This window comes from Pleurodeles waltl, chromosome 6 (assembly GCF_031143425.1).
Source record: "Pleurodeles waltl isolate 20211129_DDA chromosome 6, aPleWal1.hap1.20221129, whole genome shotgun sequence".
NCBI classification, from domain to species: Eukaryota; Metazoa; Chordata; class Amphibia; order Caudata; family Salamandridae; genus Pleurodeles; species Pleurodeles waltl.
This window is the reverse complement of record NC_090445.1, coordinates 51683277-51705931: the sequence shown is the minus strand read 5'-3', so window position 1 is coordinate 51705931 and position 22655 is coordinate 51683277. Positions and strand designations below refer to the sequence as shown.

The 22655-nt window shown below is 44.0% G+C and overlaps 1 protein-coding gene across 3 annotated transcripts in view; it reads right to left on the bottom strand.

The window, feature by feature from the left end:
• LOC138299176 (butyrophilin subfamily 2 member A1-like) overlaps window positions 1–22655 on the bottom strand; it is a 143070-nt gene that overhangs the window by 108181 nt on the left and 12234 nt on the right. For 2 of the 3 annotated variants that reach the window (XM_069237268.1, XM_069237267.1), the window contains 2 exons: window positions 18891–19034; window positions 3395–3470 (listed from right to left, as the gene is read on the bottom strand). In XM_069237268.1, the coding sequence (XP_069093369.1) occupies window positions 3395–3470 (76 nt within the window). In that variant the 5' untranslated portion in view covers window positions 18891–19034. The remainder of the gene's footprint in view (window positions 1–3394; window positions 3471–18890; window positions 19035–22655) is intronic. The other variant, XM_069237269.1, reaches the window with a different exon arrangement.

The window sequence follows — 22655 nt, the reverse complement described above, 5'->3', positions numbered from 1 at the left end:
GTTCTTGACCCTCACATCAGGTGTCCCACTGATCATCTCCTACTCAACCTTCTGTAGCCACCAGCAGTTAAGACATTCACCTCTAACTGGAAGGACAACTCATAAGGCTTCATACCGGAGTGTGATTTCAACTCCCGGTCTTTAGATTTAATTCTAATTTTTGGTCAGTTTGAGGATTTCGGTTACGAATGAGCGGTGTTTTCAAAATCCGTTTAAAGTAGTTCTAAGCAGCTTTTTATGTGTTCGCATTGATACTCATACGTATTGAAATATAAGATATTACGTTACAAGCCCTGAGGAAGTTGGTGCGATTATTCTTCGCTCAATGAAACACGTGTTGGCTTGGAGGCTGGTGCTTTGGACTTTGGCCAAGGAGAATGTTTCAGAGAAAATAAACAAGAAATTGGACTTAAGTTGTTGGTTATTGATGATTTAGTTTTTTGCAATAAGAATGAAGATGTTTGGATACCTGTGATACGGACACTAACACTCTCTCTACTTACACGTAGTGCCTTGGATTTTCTATATGTTCTATGTCATTCTCCTAGGAGAATCTTGGAGGAGTTGGGAGGACCCTCCTTCCAGGAGCACTGTGTTAATTATTGGCTGTCTGAAGTCTAATTAATGGTGCAGTTCTTGTGAGCGCCATCCCTATATATCTTTCCCCCCCCCTCTCATACCATGCCTGGCTAAATTGGGTATCTCACATTAGATAACTTCTACGCTTCCAACAAACCTCCGTAAACTGATCCTTGGTTCATACCCTAAAATCTGATAAGAGTGATTCTCATTCACCTTATTATGAATGATATAGATTCTCCAAACAACATGGTTGGCCTTCTCAATTTTTCTTTGTGCCTTACCTTTTTGCTGCTTTCCTTTATGCATTAATTTCAACTACTTATCCACTCCAATGTTATGTATGCAACGATATCTACATTGTTTACGTTAACACATCTTCCCTTTCTAAGTGACAGGTGACCCACTTATGATCTTTAAACCATATTTGTTACCTTTGTTCTATTTATTTACAGTTTTGCTTTGCTCTTGCTGTGTTCTAAAATTAATAAAGATCATTTTGAAACAAAAAGACTAATTAATGTAATAAGCAATGGTGTTTCCCAAATTAATTGGTCACAGTCAGGTATTCAGGCGCAGTTCTCATGTAGACACAGCTTTCACAATTGTCTGGAAAAGTTCAGTTTATGGCTTCCCAAACTACCCAGGGATTTAGTAATTGGATACCCTCTGAAAGACACAACTTCCAACACCCACCAAATAACTTAAGAGTCTGTTAAAAAAGTGACAAAAGCACAACTCACTGGAAGGCACAGCTTCAAAACCATAAGTATCTCACAAGTTAATGGGTGCACCTAGTAACAGTGATGATGCAACCCAATGAAAGAAGCAGCTTGCAAAAACAACCAAACTATGATGTCCAAGTGACAATGGTGCAACCCACTGGAAGATAAAGCTGTGAAAAAAATCAAGTAACTTAATATTTCCTGGAGTCTGTTAAAACCACTAGGTAATGGAAAAGTGCATGACATACACCCTGATGTGACAAAGGCACAACTCTCTCAAAGATGTAGCTTCCAAAAATCACAGGTCTGTGGGATCCACCAGGAAGTGATGAAGGTCAAACTAACAGAAAGACGTGGGAGGATCCTTTAGAAGGCTATCCCACCCAGATACAGAATCCTCATCTGAAACAACCCCAGGAATAGTGGCCAAAGACTGACAACCATTTTTAAAGACACCTTACAGACCAGATGTTTTTAACTGTTCAACCCAAATGAATCTGAGTCACTCACCTGCTGCCTACCCTCCTGGATCATTTCATGCGACCAACCACTGCATAATTAGTAATTGCAGACGCCTTCCTAGACATGATTGCCTTATACTGGACTAATTACCACCTCCTCATCTCCTTGAATGTCAACCTACCCCCCAAAAAAACTACTAAAGCAACAGTGAACATTAAGACGAAATGTATACAACTGACCAGAAAACTTCCCAACACCTGATTCCCGTCTTCCGTCAACTGAAAAGTGAGGAAGTGCTACAGTGGCTTTCCGTTGATCTGGTGTTACCCCTCAACACGCCCCTAACCACGATCAGAAAAAATGACAACACACCTCCAAAAAAAAACATAACAAAATCTACAAATCATCCATCAAAAAGTTAAAATACTCCGCTATTCCAAGTGGATCTACAAAGCCAAATGCCATTCCAATGAAGTACAAAAGATTCTTACAGAATCCCATAACCCAGAGTGCACCGCCTCCAAAATCACAGCCATCAGATACCACCATTCCTCAAAAGCAAGGACTCTAGGACAGCTTCATGGTAGTAGTCTCTGTGCTGCTAAGAGTAACAATAAGCATTCCACAGAATGACATCCGGCCATCGTATTTCAGAACCTGTTTAAGGCAAGTGGCTCAACCAGCTGCTGTTTGTGAATCACACCACAGTATTAAGATATGGTAGAAGACAAAGCACCTAGCAAGAATGACCACATCTTTTGAGATTAGCAATGCTTTGGTAGCTACTTGTGCCTTTTCCTGCTTTCAGGAAATGAGCACAAGAGCAGAACTTAATAATAATAATTTACTAAAATAATGATAAAACTTAATAATCTTGACTTAAGTACTTATGACCCACACAACCGATCTAACATTAAAGAGTTCAAAGTTTTCCTACTCACACTCCACCTCAAAGCTAAACATAACTTCTGTGAGTCATTCATGTAAGGCCAGACCGGAATCTCAGGAATTCATCCAAGATCCAGGATTCAGGACCCTGCTTTGAACTCTGGTTCACGATCCTGAGATTGGCCCTGTATTTACAGAGAACGGCCTGCCTAGACAGAGTTGTTAACATCACTGAAACTAAGTTGCTGATGAGACCCTGCTGGCCACTCCTCCCTAAAGACTAAAGGCTATTGAACTCTTTGATGAGATCACTACTCATCACTTCCGCATGTTCACACTGTTCACTCAATGCCACCTACAGAACAACATTCTTGCTGAATGACTGCGGTTGCATTTGTTTGATTGTTCTCAGAAACCCAAACCGATCAGTTATAGTTTCTCATTAGACTATATAAAAACAACTCAAAATCGTCATGCTTCCAGGAACATACACTGAAAGTCCAGACAGTTTTAGCAAAACAAACATATGTTCCCCTAGGTAGATGGAAATCACTGACCTATTCAAAATAAGCCATCTGCCATCCTTGTGTCCAAACCATTGTGATTATCCCTAAGACTGAAGATCACTGTGCACAGCATTCTCAAAACATTGTTCATCAGCTCTTTAGTGCATCCCAAACCCTGTTCCCAGAGGTGGTACCAACAGCCTGCAACAAGATGCCTTCTGACAAGTTCCATACCTGCTTCACAAATTTTGAAGCCTAGGAGGAGAAGGATTGCACAGACCTGGACAATGAACACAGCAGTGAATTCCATCTGCAAGAAGAAAACAACATGTAATTGATTTTAATTTAAATATGGTTTCCTCATCATGCTTGGTTGCAGGTGTGATTAGCGACACCTCATTAATCTTGTCTCAATATGCATTAGAAATAAAGAATGCAAGGCAATTAACAAAACATTATAGGAAAAATAAGTGCAGAAACTGGCCAATTCAAGCAACACAGCTCATTCTAGTCATCGACCTAAGAAGGCCAAGCAGACCATTCCATTTGGAATACCTCCTTTCCTGTTTGATCTTAAGGGACACTTTGCACAGTTGTTATATTCTTTGCGTTGGCCTCTCTGGCCATGTAAGGCCAGTAGGTCACTACCATAGACGCATCAGTAGTCAAGTCAAAATAAAAATGAACTCTGACGTCCAGTGATTCAGGATGAACTAATTACAGAAAATCAACCACTAATTATTCACTAAGTGAACTTATGCACGAATCTGTTGTCTTTTCTGTGTTGTTCTTTATGTTGTGCATCTACCCCTGTTCATAGGTCTGTGAGTGTGTCAGTGTGGAGTTTGCACAGAGAGTGCTTGCTAGTTTACACCCGGTCTGATTAGAATGAAAGCAAAGCCATGTACTGATGGGGACTTCCTGGGGGTCAGAGAGAGACTAATGGCATTGGTGGCATTGGTGTCTCCTTGTGTTGTGTGTCGCAATAAATAACACTGCCTTCTTCTACATAAGTCCTTATTTCCTTTTGCAATGAGACAGGATTCTCATTTTAGGATTGTATTTTTGTTTTTGGGCAAAAAGACATGACAATAATTTAGAAAAGACACTTTACATACTGAAATGGAGTGGGATATGAGTGAGAATTGATAAATGTAGTGCTTGGTGCTGTGCAACCTCAATGAAATGGATAATACCTCGATCAGGGCTGCCAAGAGCTCTGAAAGAGGCACTAGAGCCCAGTAGCAGAGAAAATATACTGGGATGGGTCTCTGTTAATTTTATGCCACATTTGTACCCAAGTTTGCTGATGTTCAATCAATCAATCAATCAATATATTTATAGAGCGCACTACATACCCGTTGGGGTTTCAAGGCGCTGGGGGGGGTTAGCTGCTACTGGTCGAAGAGCCAGGTCTTGAGGCGTTTTCTGAAGGTGAGTAGGTCCTGGGTCTGTCGTAGGTTGGTTGGGAGAGTGTTCCATGTCTTGGCGGCAAGGTAGGAGAAGGATCTGCCGCCAGATGTCTTTCAGTGGATGCGGGGGACGGTGGCGAGGTCGAGGTCTGTGGAGCGGAGCTGTCGGGTGCGGGTGTAGAAGCTGAGTCTGTTGTTGAGGTACGCAGGTCCGGTGTTGTGGAGTGCTTTGTGTGCGTGGGTGAGGCGCTTGAATGTGATCCTCTTGTCAACGGGGAGCCAGTGGAGGTCTCTCAGGTGGGGTGTGATGTGGCTGCGGCGGGGTACGTTGAGGATCAGTCGGGCGGAGGCGTTTCAGATGCGTTGGAGGCGCCGCAGGTGTTTTGTTGGGATGCCTGTGTAGAGTGCGTTGCCGTAGTCTAGCCTGCTGCTGACGAGGGCCTGTGTCACTGTTTTTCTTGTGTCGGTCGGGATCCACTTGTAGGTTCTGCGGAGCATGCGGAGAGTGTTGTAGCAGGAGGAGGAGACTGCGTTGACCTGTTTTGCCATTGAGAGGGAGGAGTCGAGGATGAAGCCCAAATTGCGTGCGTGGTCGGTCGGTGTTGGTGGGGTTCCTAGAGATGTTGGCCACCAGGAGTCGTCCCAGGCGGAGGGGTTGGGTCCGAGGATGAGGACCTCAGTTTTTTCTGAGTTCAGTTTCAGGCGGCTGTTTCTCATCCATTCGGCAACGGCCTGCATTCCCTCGTGGAGGTAGGACTTGGCGGGGTGCGGGTCCTTGGTGAGGGAGAGGATGAGCTGGGTGTTGTCGGCGTAGGAGATGATGTTGAGGTTGTATTGGCGGGCTACTTGTGCGAGGGGGGCCACGTAGATGTTGAATAATGTTGGGCTGAGGGATGAGCCCTGGGGTACGCCGCAGATGATTTTTGTGACTTTGGAGCGGAAGGGAGAGAGGCAGACTCTCTGGGTTCTGTCGGAGAGGAAGGATGTAGTCCATTCAAGGGCTTTCTCTTGTATTACGGCTTCAAAGAGGCGGGTTCTCAGATTGTAATGGCATACCGTGTCGAAGGCGGCTGATAGGTCCAGGAGGATGAGGGCTGATGTTTCGCCGTTGTCCATTTGGCGTCTGATGTCGTCTGTGGAGGCGAGGAGCGCGGTCTTGATGCTGTGATTTTGTCGGAAGCCAGACTGGGAGGGGTCCAGGATGTCGGTGTTTTCGAGGTGGCGAGTCAGTTGAGTGTTGACGATTTTCTCTATGACCTTCGCAGGGAACGGGAGTAGGGAGATGGGGCGGAAGTTCTTGAGGTCCTGGGGGTCTGCTTTGGGCTTCTTAAGGAGGTCGTTGATTTCAGCGTGTTTACAGCTTTCCGGGAATGTTGCTGTTTCGAAGGAGATGTTGATGACCTTCCATAGTTGGGGAGCGATGGCTGCGTCTGCTTTGTTGTACACGTGGTGAGGGCCTGGGTCTGACGGTGATCCGGAGTGGATGGAGTTCATGAATTTGCGTGTCTCGGTGTCGCTGACGTTGGCCCAGGAGGTCAGGCGATTGGAGCGGGTGGTGTTAGCAGGGGTGGTGTCTGGCGTGGTGGGGGGGTTGTGGTGTTGAAGCTGTCGTGGATGTCGGTGATCTTTTGGTGGAAGAAGGTGGCCAGAGAGTCGCAGAGCTCTTGCGAGGGTGGAATGTCGTTGACGTTGGCGCTGGGGTTGGAGAGTTCTTTCACGATGCTGAAGAGCTCTTTGCTGTTGTGTGCGTTGTTATCTAAGCGGTCTTTGAAGGAGGATCTTTTGGCTAGTCTGATTAGTTGGTGGTGTCTGCGGGTGGCGTTTTTGTGGGCCGTGAGGCTGTCAGGTGTGTGTTCGGTAAGCCATTTATTCTTAAGTTTCCTGCAGATGCGCTTGGAGGTCTGGAGCTCTTCGGTGAACCAGGTGGCTTTTTTGGTGGCTTGGTTGTTGGTGGTCTTCTTGAGTGTTGTGAGAGAGTTGGCACAGTCGTTGATCCACTGTCTGAGGTTGTTGGCGGCGGTGTCTGGGTCGGTGGGGTCGTTAGGCGGGTTCTGGGCAAGGGCGCTGGTCAACTGGTCTTGGGTGACTTTGCTCCAGTGGCGGCGGGGTGGCTGTAGGGTGTGGTGGTGCTTGACCTGTTTCTGGAAGGTGAAGTGGATGCAGTGGTGGTCGGTCCAGTGGAGTTTGGTGGTGTGGTTGAAGGTGATGTGGGCGCTTGTGGAGAAGATGGGGACAAGCGTGTGACTGGCTGCGTGGGTGGGTGTGGTGATGAGTTGTCTGAGGCCGAGGTTGGCGATTAGGGTGGTGGAGTTTGAGGTCGTTGTTGTTCTCGAGGTGGAAGTTAAGGTCCCCAAGGAGGATGTAGTCTGTAGAGGCGAGTGCGTGGGTGCTGGCGAGGTCAGAGATGGAGTCGCTGAAAGGTGCCCGTGGTCCAGGGGGTCTGTAGACGAGCGTTCCTCTGAGGGTGGTGTTGGGGCCGGTGTGTATTTGGAAGTGCAGATGTTCGGCGGTCTTGAGGGTGTCGTCCGTGTGGGTGTGGACCTTGAAGGTGGCCTTGTGGGCGATGGCTATTCCTCCTCCGATTCCGTTTGTGCGATCCCTGCGGGTGATCTTGTAGCCCTCCGGGATGGCTATCGCGATGTCGGGCGCCGAGGAGTTGTTCCTCCAAGTTTCAGTAAGGAAGGCCACGTTCGGGGCTGAGGTGTCGAGCAAGTCCCAGAGCTCGATGGCATGATTGCGTGCAGAGCTGGTTTTGAGGAGTATGCAGTGGAGGTGGTTGGTTCTGGTCTTTGGAGGTTTGGTGTTTCTGTCGCAGGTGAATCTGCAGTTGTGGCAGGAGAAGGGTCCGTGGGTATTTCTTGGTGAGGACTGGAAGCATGCTCTGGAGCGGCCAGAGTTGAGGGCGTTGAGGTCGCTGGCAGTGTAGTGGCGTCTGGAGGTGTGGGGGCTCCGTGGACCAGGGGGGGGTGGCGCTGGGCGCGGTCCAGGCGCAGACGGGCGCAGACGGGCTGGCCTCTGGTGCGCCGGCGCAACCGCCATTAAGAAGGGAAGGAGGGAGGGAGGAGCAGCTGGGAGGCGGGAGCCGTGGACGAAAGGGGGTTTGAGGGGGGCTAAACCAATACCAAAACTACAGAGGAACAGGGTGAAATATGTGTGGGTAAAAGTACAATCAGAAGCATTTACCAGTTGAAATGCTTGCTATTGCTATGTGAGCAGTCATTGCCAATGGTGTTAAGTCATGGTGGATCTGATGGTGAAGGATGAGTTGTTTTTCATTGTGCACTTTAAGAGGGCCAGAAACAACAATAATCAGTCATCAAAAAGGAGATATTGGCCTGCACGTGGGTGGTGCACAAATATAAATCATGTTTTTGCAGGTATAAAATTTAAGGTCAACAAACTACAAACTGCAGGTGTATAATTACAGTGGAAGCAATGCGCACTCTAGCAAAAACTAGTGCTCGCTTGGCAAGACTGAAACTATTAGAGTACGATTTTACTGTAGATAGTGTTTTCTAACCTTTTGACTTCTGGATAAAGTAATAGGGTCTATCTAGCGTATTGCTTTGCCTTTTTTGCTCCTAATGTATGCCTTTTGTTGGTGCACATTAGTTCTTTAATTGAGGTCACCAATTGTCCATACTACTGTCCTCTGTACTTGAGCTGCTCCCACGAAACAAGCTAAGGAGGCCAAGTTAATTTTTAGATTCCAATTTCAAATTCCTTCAGGTTTACAGAATTTCAATTTTCAATTTCACTTTTATCTTTTCTATGCACATATACTTTTAATAAAAGGGTAATATCTGTTAATCTTCTAAACAGTCACGGACCCCCTGTGAAGGTGTTGCGAACCCCAGGGGTCCACGCACCACAGGTTAAGAACTACTGTTGTAGAATATATTTCAAGTGCAAGGAACAAGAAGGTAGACTGTCTGTCCAGAGTAGCAGTGCAGGACGTTGGGGAAGATATTAAAACTAAATTAGATAATGATGTAAAATGCTGTGTGGCCATTGTATATGATGAACATAAAAACTGCTGACAGAGTGGAGAAAGGAATTGTCATGTTGTGTGGTCTAGGTTCACCTCCTGCACTCAATGGAAACTACGTTCATTCTGGGGAAGAAAAGGCTGGCACCGCTGCCAGAACGTCAGCAACAGTCCTTTAATTTGAGCTGGTGTATGCCAGAGGGGGCCACCAGTACTTATTGTTGGGGACTGCCACTTATTATTCTATATCAGATAAATGCAGAGAGCAAGAAAGGAAAAACACACAAATCAAAAGACAGAGGAAGAGAAAGACATACAAAAAAAGTTACAAAGAGACGAAGGAGGAACATGCACAAGTGAGATAAAGGGGCAGGGAGTGTCTGGTGGTGGATTAAAGAGGCGTAAGATGGTTTAAAACTGTCAGCCTTGATATCAGACATGCTGACGTTTTATTGCATGGGCCGCAGGCTTCTGCGCAGAGCTTCAGTCAATGGCACGCATTATCTTATACATTAAGCAATGGTTGGCAACCTGTGGTAAAAGGCTTTGAGAGTCTAGAGAACCCACTGTGCATTGGTGTCTTAATGCAATTTAAATCTCCCTTGAAGCCATTGAGCTCTTACAATGTTTCGAAAGAGTTTTGCGATTTTCAAGTTATCAAGTATACGTTTTTCCTTGCTAGGCAATTGAGATACTTTGCTGCTACCCCCAGCACATTGTTGCTAGCCCTTGTGAAAGCTGTAAAGACTGTTTTCGTTTGACAACATGATTTGAAGTTGAAGCTGAATACAGAGAAGTAGTCTGAGTAGCTTAGTTATACTATGGAAGTAAACTTGAATAATTTAAAGTACAATTTCAGAGGTAGACCTTTTGGAGTATACATTTTTGTTGAATTTTGGATAGTAAGCTACATGAGAAACGAGAAGGATCCTCATCACCTTAAAGGACTATTGGCATTTTCACACTGTATATATAGTGGCAATGAATGGAGAAGAGTATGGATTATACAATTGTATTACAAAACACGGAGGCTCCTATTATGCTTTCTTCTCTTGCTTTAATTTGAATAGCGGCCAAGAAGCACTACAACTCCCAGCATTCCTGGCTGGGAAACTATAAAAACATGTCATAAAGAACGAACCAATCAGGACACAAGGTAGGTATAAATATCTGGCTCACAGTCAAGATAAGTACCAATTTATTGTTTATCAACTGTTTATTCATTCATAGTTCTTGTGTATTACTTTAACTTTTTTCTTTATTTTTATGTTATGGTCATGTTTTATTAACAAACATGTGTATTGGCCATTTCTGTTCGCTTTGAGCGCAACGTTCTATAACGAGCGTCTTCCAGCTTGCGCTGTTCAAACCGTCATACACAACGGTAGCGCACTTACCGGCTGTTCGTTTTCTTTGTAGCTCTGACGGTGCTTGACTTCTTTAGCGTTCTTCAGCTTTTCACTTCGGTATTAAACATTTTTTACCTAGCGTATGTGCTGGCGAGCCTCCGTTTGATCCGGAGTGCTAAGCCACGCCCCCCTCCACCCCCCTCCATAGCGTTTCTTTCTGTCAGGAATACTTCCTGCTTTCTCCGGCTGAATGAAATTTAACCCTTTCTGTCCTTGGGTGATTTCTTTCTTTAGTTACCAGAGCAGGTTATAATTAACCCTTATTTAGTTGGGACAAATATATTTAAAACATATTAACTATGGAGAATTATTCTGAAGATGAGGAAGCTCAAATGTTTAAGGATAATTTAGACTCTTTTATTTTCTAAGTCCTTAAAAAAAATCAGTTTCTGAACCTGGGACTTCCACAAACCTTAGTTTTCCCATTCATATTTCTCAATTGGGAGACACAGCCAATGATTTGGGTGATTCTGACATGGATAAGGATAATCCAGACATTATGATCTGGTCAGGGCATGTGGAGAAGAGGCGTAAAACTTCTCTTAACGAACTGGGAGAGTCCTCTAAAGTTGCTAATTCTAATGAATCCATTTTAGATTTCTCAGGTCAGGTTTGATCCTGCGCTTATCCATCACCCAAATTCCACTGAGTGGACGCCCTGTGATCATGTTGCAACTTATGTCTCCAATGAATTACGTCAACCTTTAGACAAATTGGCTCGTAATAGGTTAAAATCGGAATTTCCTAGACCATCCTTATCTAATAACATTTCAGCCACTCCCGTGATTGACCCGGACATGTTAATATTCTTTACTAAATTTGGCAAGGACCCCAAAAAAGGTGTGGACAGAGCATGGAGTAATTGTCAAGATAGATTGTTGGATCTTTCTGGTCCACTAACGAGAATTTTGGATTTGGCTGAAGAAGCCAGAATGGAGGGTACCAAAGTCGACCCAGTCATCTTATCAAATTGGGCCCAAAGGGCTATTTGTCTTTTAGGGAACATTAATGCTGCTATGGTGCAGGAGAGACGGAAGAGTCTCCTTTTAAAAATTGATCCAAAATTAAGCAACCTGGCTGCCAAAGAGATGGGAAATGGTTTGCTTTTTGGAGACTCCTTTATTAAGGAGCTCAGTAAATATGTGGCCACCTTTATGTCCATTGATAAGGCGCAATCGTCCATGCAAAAGATTTTCCATTCTTGTTTTTTTGGCAGGGCCGGCAAAGGCAGGAGTCGCTTTGCCGGCCGATTTGGCCACAGAGGTGCGGTCAATCAAAACAGAGGCTCTGTTGGATACCAGCAAGAGTTTAAACCACAATTCTATCCCCAAAGGAATCGTTCATTCAGACAACGTGGTTACAGATCTAGAGGTTTCCAGAATTCAGGTAAGAGATCAGTTTTCTGGCCCGTTGTTGGTGGGAGGGCGGACAGGTTTGTTTCTAGCAAATTGGCGAAAGATAACTGCAGATCAGTGGGTGTTGCAAACTGTTTCAGGTTATTGTATAAAGCTTTATTCCACTCCTGTACAACAATGCCTGCCAAAGCAGTTGGTTTTTTCCAAGGAGCAAGAAAATCTACTCAAGAGATTCATGCCCTAATTCACAAACAGGCTATAGAAGTTTGCTCCCCTCATCCTTTAGGTTTTGTCAGTACTTTATTTCTAATCCAAAAAAAGAACAAAAAATATCATCCACTGATAAATTTGAAGTTGTTCAACAAGTTTGTAGTATATCACCATTTCAAGATGGAAACTATTCTCCATCTTCGAGACTCGTTATTGGGAAATGATTGGATGGTTCGCCTAGATCTCCAAGATGCATAACTTTCTATTCCAATCCATTAATCTTTCAGGAAGTTGTTTCAATTTCAGTGGAAGGACCAGTTCTTCCAATTCAAATGCCTTCCCTTCGGTCTTTCATCAGCTCCATGGTATTTTACCAAGGTTTTGAAGCCGGTGGTGACACATATGAGAGCTCAGGCTTATGGTTTACCTAGATGACTTTCTTATTTTGCATCAGGACAGGTCTGTCCTCACAGAACAATTGGAGAGTTTTCTATCTCTCCTCCAAAGCCTTGGATTTCTCATAAACAAAGAGAAGTCGAATCTCACCCCTTCTCGTCAGATGGAATTTCTAGGTTTCCTTATAGATTCAGTCAAAGCCACCCTTCAACTTCCAGACCAGAAGATTTCTCACATAAAAAAGAAGATTATTTTGGTTTTGAACAAAGCATAGCTTACAATCAAGTGTCTAGCTTGCATAATCGGTCTTCTAGCCTCGTCCATTCAGGCTATTTTTCCAGGTCTGCTCCATTATCGAGCTCTCCAAAGACTAAAGGTTCTGCATCTTCGCAAAAGTTACGGGTACGAAGACTTTCTCTGGCTGGATCACGATTCTCGTATCGAACTCCAGTGGTGGCTGGATCATCTAGACGTCTGGAACGGAAGAGCAATTTTCTCTACAGCACCAGATCTTGTCTTAAAATCCGATGCAAGTCGGACTGGTTGGGGTGCAAGATGTGGTCAGTTCTCGACTGTAGGTCTATGGTCAAAAGAGGAGTTATCGTTGCATATAAATTGTTTAGAGATTCTTGCAGGTTCCTTTGCAATCCAAACGTTTGCCAAAGACAAGGTAAGTTGTTCTATTCTCCTCCGGATGGACAATCTATCAGCGGTCCGGTATATAAATCATTTAGGAGGCACAAGGTCAAAACCGTTAGCCAAATTAGCAAAGAGTCTCTGGGAACTTTGCCTCCAGAATCAGATTTCCCTTCAAGCAGAGTATCTTCTGGGATACATGAATACAATGGCAGACTGGTGTTCTAGATTTCTGTGGGATTCCAGTGATTGACCCTTCTGTTTCCAAAAGCCTTTCCTCCAGATTCGGTCCTTTCTCTATCGACCTCTTTGCCTCTTGATTGAATACTCAACTCCCTCGTTTTACAGCTGGAGACCGGACCCTCAAGCATTAGCTACCAACCTTTTTCAACAGGATTGGTCCAACCAAACGAATGATGCTTTTCCTCCTTTCATTATGATTTCCAGAGTCTTGGCGCACATCAGACGCCAAACTACGAAGATTTTGCTAATCACCCCCTTTTGGCAGGGCCAACCGTGGTTCCCCTCAGCCCTAGAGTTGTCAATAGACTTTCCAATTGTTCTTCCTCAATTTCCCTCCATCCTCTTGAATCCGCTTGGAATGCCTCACAATCTAATAATCAATCAATCGCTTCGGGTGGTAGCTTGGATGGTTTCGGGTCTTCCTGGAGAGCCCCAGGAATTTCGCAGGAAGCAGCAAGCTTCATACGTCAAGCCTTGGCTCCGGGAACAACCAAGGCTTACAAGTCAGCCTGGACAGCATGGCATAATTGGTGTATGGACAGGTGTGCCGATCCCTTTTCAGCTAATGTAGTTCTGATAGTCATGTTTTTGGCCTCTTTGGCAGCTCAAGGTAGAGCGTATAGAACTGTCAATATGTATAGGTCAGCAATTTCTGCCGAACATGTTCGAGTTAACAATAGACCGGTCGGTGAGCATCTATTAATATGCCGCCTTTTGAAAGGAGTACGAGTTTCTAAACCTCCTTTACCTAAGTATAGTTCTATGTGGGATGTTAATGCTATTCTACAGTTTTTGCTTACAGGTCAACCTAATTCCCTTTTATCCCTGAAATTCCTTTCTGCAAAGTTAACTATGCTCCTTTGTTTAGTATCTTTAAAACGTATTTCATATGTTAGAGCTTTAGACGTAACCTCTGTTCAGTATACTGCTGCAGGTGTTTTCTTTCAGGTACGAAGAAGAACAAAAACTAATTGATGTCTATATTTTATCCGTACTTTCAGGATCATCCAAATCTATGTGTGGGAAGCTGTTTGAAAGAATACATTTTGCGAACAAAAGATTTGGGAAAGTCATCTGAACCTCAACTCCTAGTCTTTTCTAGGTCCCCACATAACCCGGTTTCTTCTACCACTCTGGTCCATTGGGTAAAATTGAACCTGCCGGGTATTGACATTTCTGTTTTTGGTGCTTATTCCACCAGAGGAACTATGGCATCCAAGGCCTTTTGGGCGTGATTGAGTTTAGCTGACACTCTCAAATCGGCCGATTGGTCAAATGTTTCAACTTTCAGAACGTTTTATTGTAAACCAGTCTCTCATGTTGCCAGTTCGTTAGTTTCTATGCTTTGAACTAGCATAATAGGAGCCTCTGTGTTTTGTAATAAAATTAGAGAAAATCTTGATTTTATTAAAGACACGGAGGCAAGTATAATCCCTCCACTTTTCATTAACCCTCCCTTTGTCTTATTAGGTACAACTGCTACTCCTAACCAGAAGTCTTAAGAAGGATCTTCCTCTTCGGCTCAGTCCTTCTTCTCGTTTGACTGCAACTGCTCACAAGCTGTCTTTCTCGGAGGGGTCCGAGGATATTTATTTTGTTCCAGACTTCGACAAAAAGACTTTCAATGTTGTCAATCGACTGGAAGGCTTTTTCACTATTGTTCTAGCTTGTTTTATTTTGATACTTATATTTCCTTTATTCAGAGTTTATTAACTGCTCTGCAAGAAAAGAGGACTTGTTGCTCTCAGTCAAGACGTTTATACCTTCCTTGTGTCCTGATTGGTTCGTTCTTTATGACGTGTTTTGTAGTTTCCCAGCCAGGAATGCTGGGAGTTGTAGTGTTTCTTGGCTGCTATTCAAATTAAAGCAAGTGAAGAAAGCAGAATACTCGCCTCCGTGTCTTTAATAAAATCAAGACTTTCTTTCACTGAAAGCTAAGAAAATCTCCATTATGAGAAATGTTTAAATACATTGCAGAACAGAAAATAGCTGCTTTATTGTAAAGGGGAGTGAGATTAGGAGATTATAGGAAAATGTGAGTATACAATTTACTACAATTCTATTTAGGTTTCAATTCTAGGAACTCTTGAGCTCCATCTGTATCCCAGAGAGTCTGAGCCTTAGAGATATTCTAGAGCTATATCATTTGCTACAGCCAGGGCAGACCACTCTACACAGAGAGAAGTATTAAAGATATAAATGTTGACTTTAGATATCCCAGACACTTCAGCAACCACAAAATAGATGTCAGCACCCAGCAGGGTGACAAGCCAGAGTGGTCCTATCCAGTGTCTCTGTTTCTCTCCCTTGTCACTTTCCTTTACCCATTTAACCAGGTCTACTCCTAACAAACATGTAATTATTGTTCGCTGCATGTGTATAGAGAAGTGTGGAAAAGTGCATTGCCATTATTGGATCTGGAATTCAGGTAAACACATACTGACAGGAAATGAATGATTATGTTATTTTGAAAAAAAGTTGTGAAATTTGTTTTATCTGATTGGACAAAAGAACACAGTCTGGCAGGTTCTCTTCTATCACCACATTGACTCCATTTAATGCACGGAGGGGATGTAGACGGTGAGTTGCCTGGAACTGGGTTGGTTTCCTAAAGATTGTCTGAAAAGTGAGTGGCGCGTCTGTATTTTAAAACAAGGTGAGGAGGCACATGAAAAATATTCATGGAAAGAATAACAGTAGGTCTGATGTTTTTCATCAAGTACGTCGTCATGGATTTAAGGAGTGGAATAGAGTGAGTGTTAAAATTCCCTTCAGAGTCAGGAAAAGTGATCTGAAGTATGGACCGGAAGATGCCCATCTCTGTAAATCAGCCAAATGGCAGAATCTGGACTATTGGGTGTCAGTTATGTCAAGTCATTTGGCAAGCAGAAGCATGCAATTCACAGAGGATAATTCTATTTGTGATCCTCAGAAATCTGCACAAGAAAGGACAGCACGGATCTGGAGAAAAGATTATGTATAAAGGGGGTCATTACAACCCTGGCGGTCGGTGTTAAAGCGGCGGTAAGACCGCCAACAGGCAGGCGGTCTTACTTTGTGGAATTATGACCATGGCGGTTACTGCCATGGTCATCCGCCGGTTCTCTGTTCCGCCCGCTGGGCTGGAGAGCTGTGTCTCCAGCCCGGCGGCCGTCACTAGACCGCCGGCGGTATTTGGACCCGGCTTACCGCCGTGGATTTCCAGCGGTTTGAACCGCCATGAAATCCATGGCAGTAAGCACTTTCAGTGCCAGGGAATTCCTTCCCTGGCACTGATAGGGGTCTCCCCCACCCCCCACCCAGACCCCGACTCCCTCCCCTACACCCCCCACCACCCCTGCAACCCACCAAAGGTGGCAGGGCCCCCCTCCCCACCCGACCCCCAACATCACATCACCCATACCCACACGACACGCACGAAGGCACCACCTACACACTTACACGCGCACACGCTGACATACATGCTTACATCCACACAGTCAGACACGCACACCCACATTCAAACATACATGCACACATCCATAGACATACCCACAGACATACACGCACTCATTCCCATACACACAACACCCCCGCAAGCATACACGCACTCACACACACCCTCTACGTACACACACGCACACCCCCATGCACCCACACAACACACAACACCCCCCCACCCCCCTCCCCTCACGGACGATCAACTTACCTGGTCCGACGATCCTCCGGGCGGGGACGGGACCCATGGGGGCAGCTCCGCCGACACCACACCGCCAACAGAACACCGCCACGGCGAATCACAGGACGTGATTCGCTGGGCGGTGTTCTGTTGGCGTGGCGGTGGAGCAACCTCCACTTCCCCGCCTCCCGCCAGTATGGCTGTTGGCGGCTCTCCGTCGGTAAAAGGACGGAGAGCTGCCAACGGTCATAATAGGTCGAGCGGAAAACCGCCACCACTGGCGGTCTTCCGCACAGCAGGTCCCTCGGCGGTCTTCAAAAAAGACTGCTGAGGTTGTAATGACCCCCAAAATGTTTCCATTTATTTATTGAGAGATGCAGCAGATCTTTGTATTGTGGGATTTAACATTATCATTGCTTATTGTTATTTTTTGTGCATATTCTAATTTTTGTTGTCGTGTTTTTTTCTCTTACTTGTATTTTGTGTTTTTGTAAGGAAGGCTGTGGATATGTGGTCTTTGTGCTGTTCTTTGTGATGTGCTTATTTGTCTCGTGTATGTATGGAGAGTGTTAGTTTACATGTGCTCTCATTAGAAATATAGCAATGTCATGGGTTTTTCCTTCAAGGCCCCTCCCAGGCCTCTAGTCGCCAATCTTGACTCCTCCTTCATTTCCACATGGGAGTCAACGTCATACAGAAAAATCTCTAACATCAGAAGCTGCTGGAAGGTCCTCACAAAGTCTCTTCTTCTTGGAAGGCTAAAATCCCTCAGCAAATACTTTGTAAATGCTCTGGTGCTGATCCCTAATGTCTCGCTCTTTGCCCTGAACTGTATCACTGATGAGGCAGTGCAGTTCTTGAATTCATCAAATTGCTCCCATTTCTCAGCCCTTTTAAAAACCACATTCCTAAGGCCAGATTACTTTTCCTTCCTGTTTTTATGAGACTTTCCTCCCTAAATTTGAACAAGGAATGGCAAGGTCAATAAACCTCACCTTTGGGACCTATTGGCTTTGCCAATGGTATTTAGCCCTGCTGCACAACATCCTTGATGCTATACAGCATGACTGAAGAATTAAAAAAAACACTTTTGATGTGGACGACCATTTTTAGATACTGATACAAGTTACAGAGAACTCAAAGGAGGTGATAATATTCACAGAAGGGAAGGATTACTATTGGGACTTCTTCCCCTTTGCGAATGTTAAAAAACTTTTGTTGGGAATTAGGCTGTGGTTCACGAGAAACCTTACAAAAATAAAATGTTCTTTTTGAATGCCTTTTAAAAAAAGGTTTATTTTATTTAAAGATGATCATACCAGTCTCAGGCCTCGAAAAATGTACTCAAACATGAAAAATATTCTCGAACACTCACTATGGCGAGTCATTTTTTATCATGTCAAGCTATTTTTTACATCCTCCTCACCCCTTCTGATTGACAATGAACAGGTGTTCTGTTCAGTCAAAAAGTAAAGGAGCAATAAAGACCCCTTTAAATCTTGTTATGTTGTCACATTTGTTCTGTGTTGAGAGACAGAGGTCAAAAGTCAGTTTGTTAATTTCCCTTCTCACTGCAGAGTTCCAGGATTTTGTAAGGTGAACTTCTCTGACCTGCTGTAAAAAGAGTAATTTAAATGTTGTTTATTAGGAAAAACCTGACACCATACAGTCTTTAATTTCACAGTGAGTAAACTGTACAAACATTTCAAAATATATTTCAGTAGTTGTGAAAGCCCATTTTCTGTATTTATTTTTGATGAAAAAATTATTTAAATGCACGAAAACAAATCAGAACGCTTAACTTAATTGTGTGCAAAAGATAATTATGTTTTGTAAAACTCAATTCAGTAAAGCTGCAAGTTAGTGCAAAGGTCTTTGGACATTTCTTGGAAATTTACTGTCTGTAAATGACAGTATGCTACCACATCATGCTTTAGTAATATATTTATTAAAAGTGAGTGTTTGAACATAAACAGAGAAGCATTTCTGGCTTGATGGCAATGCTATTAATAAACTAAGAGGCAAGTCATGGACAATTTGTCCCCTATATGTGGGCTAAATTCTTATTATACATGGAACAAACATTTTGTCTATTTAATCAAACAAAAGAGGTTTTTTGTGCAGCAAAAATGATGAGCTCACATATTTGAAGGTGCACTCGTATGTGAGAATGAAGAAAAAAGTGGCTCTGTAAACTAACTGCCTAGGGTCAAGTACATTACAGCTAAGTCGAGTAGATTTTTCAAGTTACTCGACCTGCAGGTCTAGTAACATATGTATACTTTTTCGAGGTCTTAGACGGCTGACTATAGCAGGCTAAAATCAGGAACGTCTCGTGGCAAGTAGAAGGGGAAGGCGGAGCGTGGGGGAGGGGACAGGGGGAATTAAAAAAAACTTAAAAATAAAAATAGAAAAATACTTACCTTAACTGTCGCACTCCGCTCCTGCTTCTCCTCGCTGCAGGCACAGGCTCCCAGCCTACCCGGCGGCCAATTCTGACGCTGCTCAAACCCAGTCTCAATTTTAAACTACCTCAATGTCCATGAGATAGGTTGGATTGGGACCCACTGCGAATACAAATTTTGCAAACTGAACTATTAGTGGAATCTCAAAATCATAATAAATTTGAAAAAAGTTGGTGCACAATGTGCAACCGCTTGGTGCAAATAAATTCTTAGCACACCATCGGTGTAAATCTTCCTCCAACGGCCAGAGGGAGTACAAGCTGTCCTAGGTAAGTCATAAAAATGCTTGCCCTATTTATAGTGGGCAGTCAGATGGCCTTTAGTTTTTGTTACTATCTGTCACCACCAGGAATAGGACAGTAAAAATATCAAAAAAATGATCATCCCCCTACCCCCCTTACCACCATTCGAGAAACCTCCCATGCTGTTGGGACCATAAGTCTTTAGTTTTCCAAATATAAACTCCCCCTCTGGATGTTTGTTTTTCCAGAAAAGTAAAAACGTTTAAAAAATGTCTTGTGTCAATTATCAATGACGGACGCACACAAAACTTTTAAATCACTTTGTTTGAACCATTGTGACAGCAATTAACTCTAAATTTGGAGGACAAAGTAATGACAGGGTAGCTGATAGAAAGTCCTCCGCCACCCTGACTGTCTTTACTCCATCCATCAAACTCTAAATCGGGCTCTTAATTGCTTTAACTCTCTGGGTAGGCACCGATGAGCAATTAAGAGCTAGCTTGGAGGTGGTACAGTAGGGGGAGGCTAGATGTAAAAAAACACAACAAACAGCTACAATAAAGATGTGCATGCACAGCCATATCTATGTGTGGCAAATCAACGCTTTAATAATAACTATCTATCTATCCGAAATTCGACATACACACACAAATATGGATGGTTTCAAGAAAAGCTGAAAATCCTCCAGAAAGTACAATACAGCACAGTACACAATAGTCAATGGACACGGTAATGACACAATGTAACAGGGCACCTGGATTTTAAAACTGTATAATGCTGACACTCATCTATACTTGCAAAGCTCAGAACACAAAAGGAACAATATCCAAAATCTATGCAGTTGAACAGCAAAAAGGCAGTGTTACCAAACTGTGACTATTCACAATCAATGGTTGGAAAGGGAGGATACACTCCTCCCACCAAAATGGGTTATTTTGTAGCAAGTTACTAACATCTGATGTTCGAACCTTAGTGTTTGTGAACTTTTAATACACCACAAAAATAAGCAAAAGCAATTAACAAAAAAGTTACAATGTACCTGCTAACATACAAATATAGGAGACAGTGACTCCAGGGCTCCAGGTTCAAGTGTATGTTGACCAGGGTAATAGGCTGACCTCCAAGCTGTAAGCTTAGTGGAGTTTGGTTACTTGAAACCAGGTAGCTCTAAAGACACCACGTCAGTGGCTCCTCACATCAAGGGGATCAAACTCCAGGATAGGAAGGGGCAGAGGCTGTCTGGATCCCAACTGCAGCAAACTGGTGGGCGCAGTGGGCGCTGGACCATCAACTATACCAGGCTCAATTAAAGAAGATACAAATAATAAAAGGTGGTACAAGAGAAAGTATGTTTCTCAGGCTGCAGCCCTTCTCTGGCCCCTCGTGAGGTGCTGAAACCCACAGAGGTCCATTTAATGTTCTGAAGTCAAGCGGTTGGGCACCTGCTGCGGTCATCCCAGTTGGTGCATCTTCAAAGGCTCAGCCAGTTTCCCTTCTCAGTGAGGAGTCTGGATCGACATCTCCTAACAATGCCTTCTACTATCCCACGCTACAAGGAAATGACCAATTACTCCCCTTAGGAGAATGCGTTATCGGGGTACTTTGTATATTCCCATCTAGAAAGTCCCTCAAAAAAGAACCGTAGAGGACAACGTGGGGGGTCGGCTTCGTCCTCTGTGAGCAGCATCCATACCCCATCTTGCAAATGCCATCCTTGCATATGAGGAAAGCTGCTTCAAAGACCGGTGGCCAATGACAGATGCACTGGCAACATTCACAAAGCTAGTAAACTGTTCAGCAGTGTCACTGCAGCAGTGATTTCAAACAATACTTTTCACCAAAAAAATCAACACAGTGGAGCTGCCACTTCCCCAAGCTTCTGGCCTTTACTTCCAGAGAGAGGCCAGAATTTCGGTTCTCCAATTGCAATATACAGCCCAGAACCTACAACTATGCTGCCACTACCCATGGCTTGTGCACATGTGATTAAGGGGGCTAGACTCTTCGAGATTAAAAGATGGGGAGCTCAATGTCTTTCCATCTAATAGCATAGCAAAGGGTGTCCCTTAGGTGCAACAGACCTACAGATTGAAGGGTCACTAGAGGTTAGTATCCCCACCAGTTGTGCCAAAAAGTAAGAATGCAAGGAAATCTTGAAACAAAAACATACAGGCAACACAGCTGTGGGGATGGTATTGGATTTTTGTTTTGTTCCACAGTCTGTAATTTGCAGTTTCTCAAACTTTAAGAGGTGTACCTCATGTGACATGCTCCACCAAGAGCATTGGTGTCACATTCCATTCAACTCTAGGTGTCCACTGCTATTAAGTAACACAGGAAATTTGAGGCATCCGTAGGGATCTTGTATCCTACCAATGTGTGTGAGCGAATATTTGGAGACTAGGCCTTTGTGTTGACTCTGGGGTGGTGGTGTTCCTGCAGTGAGAGGCATAACTGACTTCCTAAGTGCCATGGAAAATGTACTTGCAGAAGTGAATGGGTAAAGTCTGGGATGAATGGTTGGCTGCATGTGGGAAAGGAACGTATGTGGATGATGATAGAAGATTCCAGAATATTCAAGAAGAGCTGCCAGGTAAGAGATACTTCAGAGGACACTGTACCCACCCCTTCACAGGCATGGTGGGGTGGGACAATTCCTCTTGGCGAGCCCCAGCTGGCATGAAACATCCAGGGATAATAGACCACACTCTCAGGGAAACAGTGGCCTGGCTGCCAGTGAATCTGGCATAAGCGGGTAGTTGAATTCGGGTCTGAAGCCTTCCTTAGCTGGAATGCTCTGTGAAAGAACAGGCTAGTTCTTCATCATCTGCAGAGAGATTTAGGCTTTGCCTGGTCAGAACCACTAGTAGGTTATCCCTTGGGTTGATAAACCCTTCACCATTCCAGAAGACAGAATGGTAGTCTCCGAGGAATCTAGGAGTGAAACAATAGGTTCTCCTCTGTCAGCCCTGTGCCAAGGACACTGGGAGGAAAACAGTAAGTGGACCAAAACTGTAGGACACCATAAGGGCCACCAACCTTGTATGTGAGCCTGTCACATACAACTTATTCAATTTAAATAATGTTAAATGTGTCAGTGGTCTACAAGACACCAGTCTAGATATCCTAGATTGTGACATCACAGATAACCCATTCCCCATATTGGTCTCCTGCAAAAGAGACTAGAGGGAGCATTCTCTCCTAGTGACCAAGAAGCCGGCAATGCCTCTTCCACAAGAGTGTTCCTGTATCACCTCACTGGTACACACAGCGTTAGGAATGCTTCAAAAGAGGGATAGCTTAAGGGGCTAAGAAAGAAAAGTTCAATCTTAGAGTGAGTGGAGAGAGATCTGTATCTATTATTTTGAATTATTTGGGTATGTGATACACATATCATGGGTCTACGGTCATTTGACACAGCATGGTAAAACAAAACCACAATGGGAGACATTTTTTTGTATTGGCTGGACATACAGTCCTG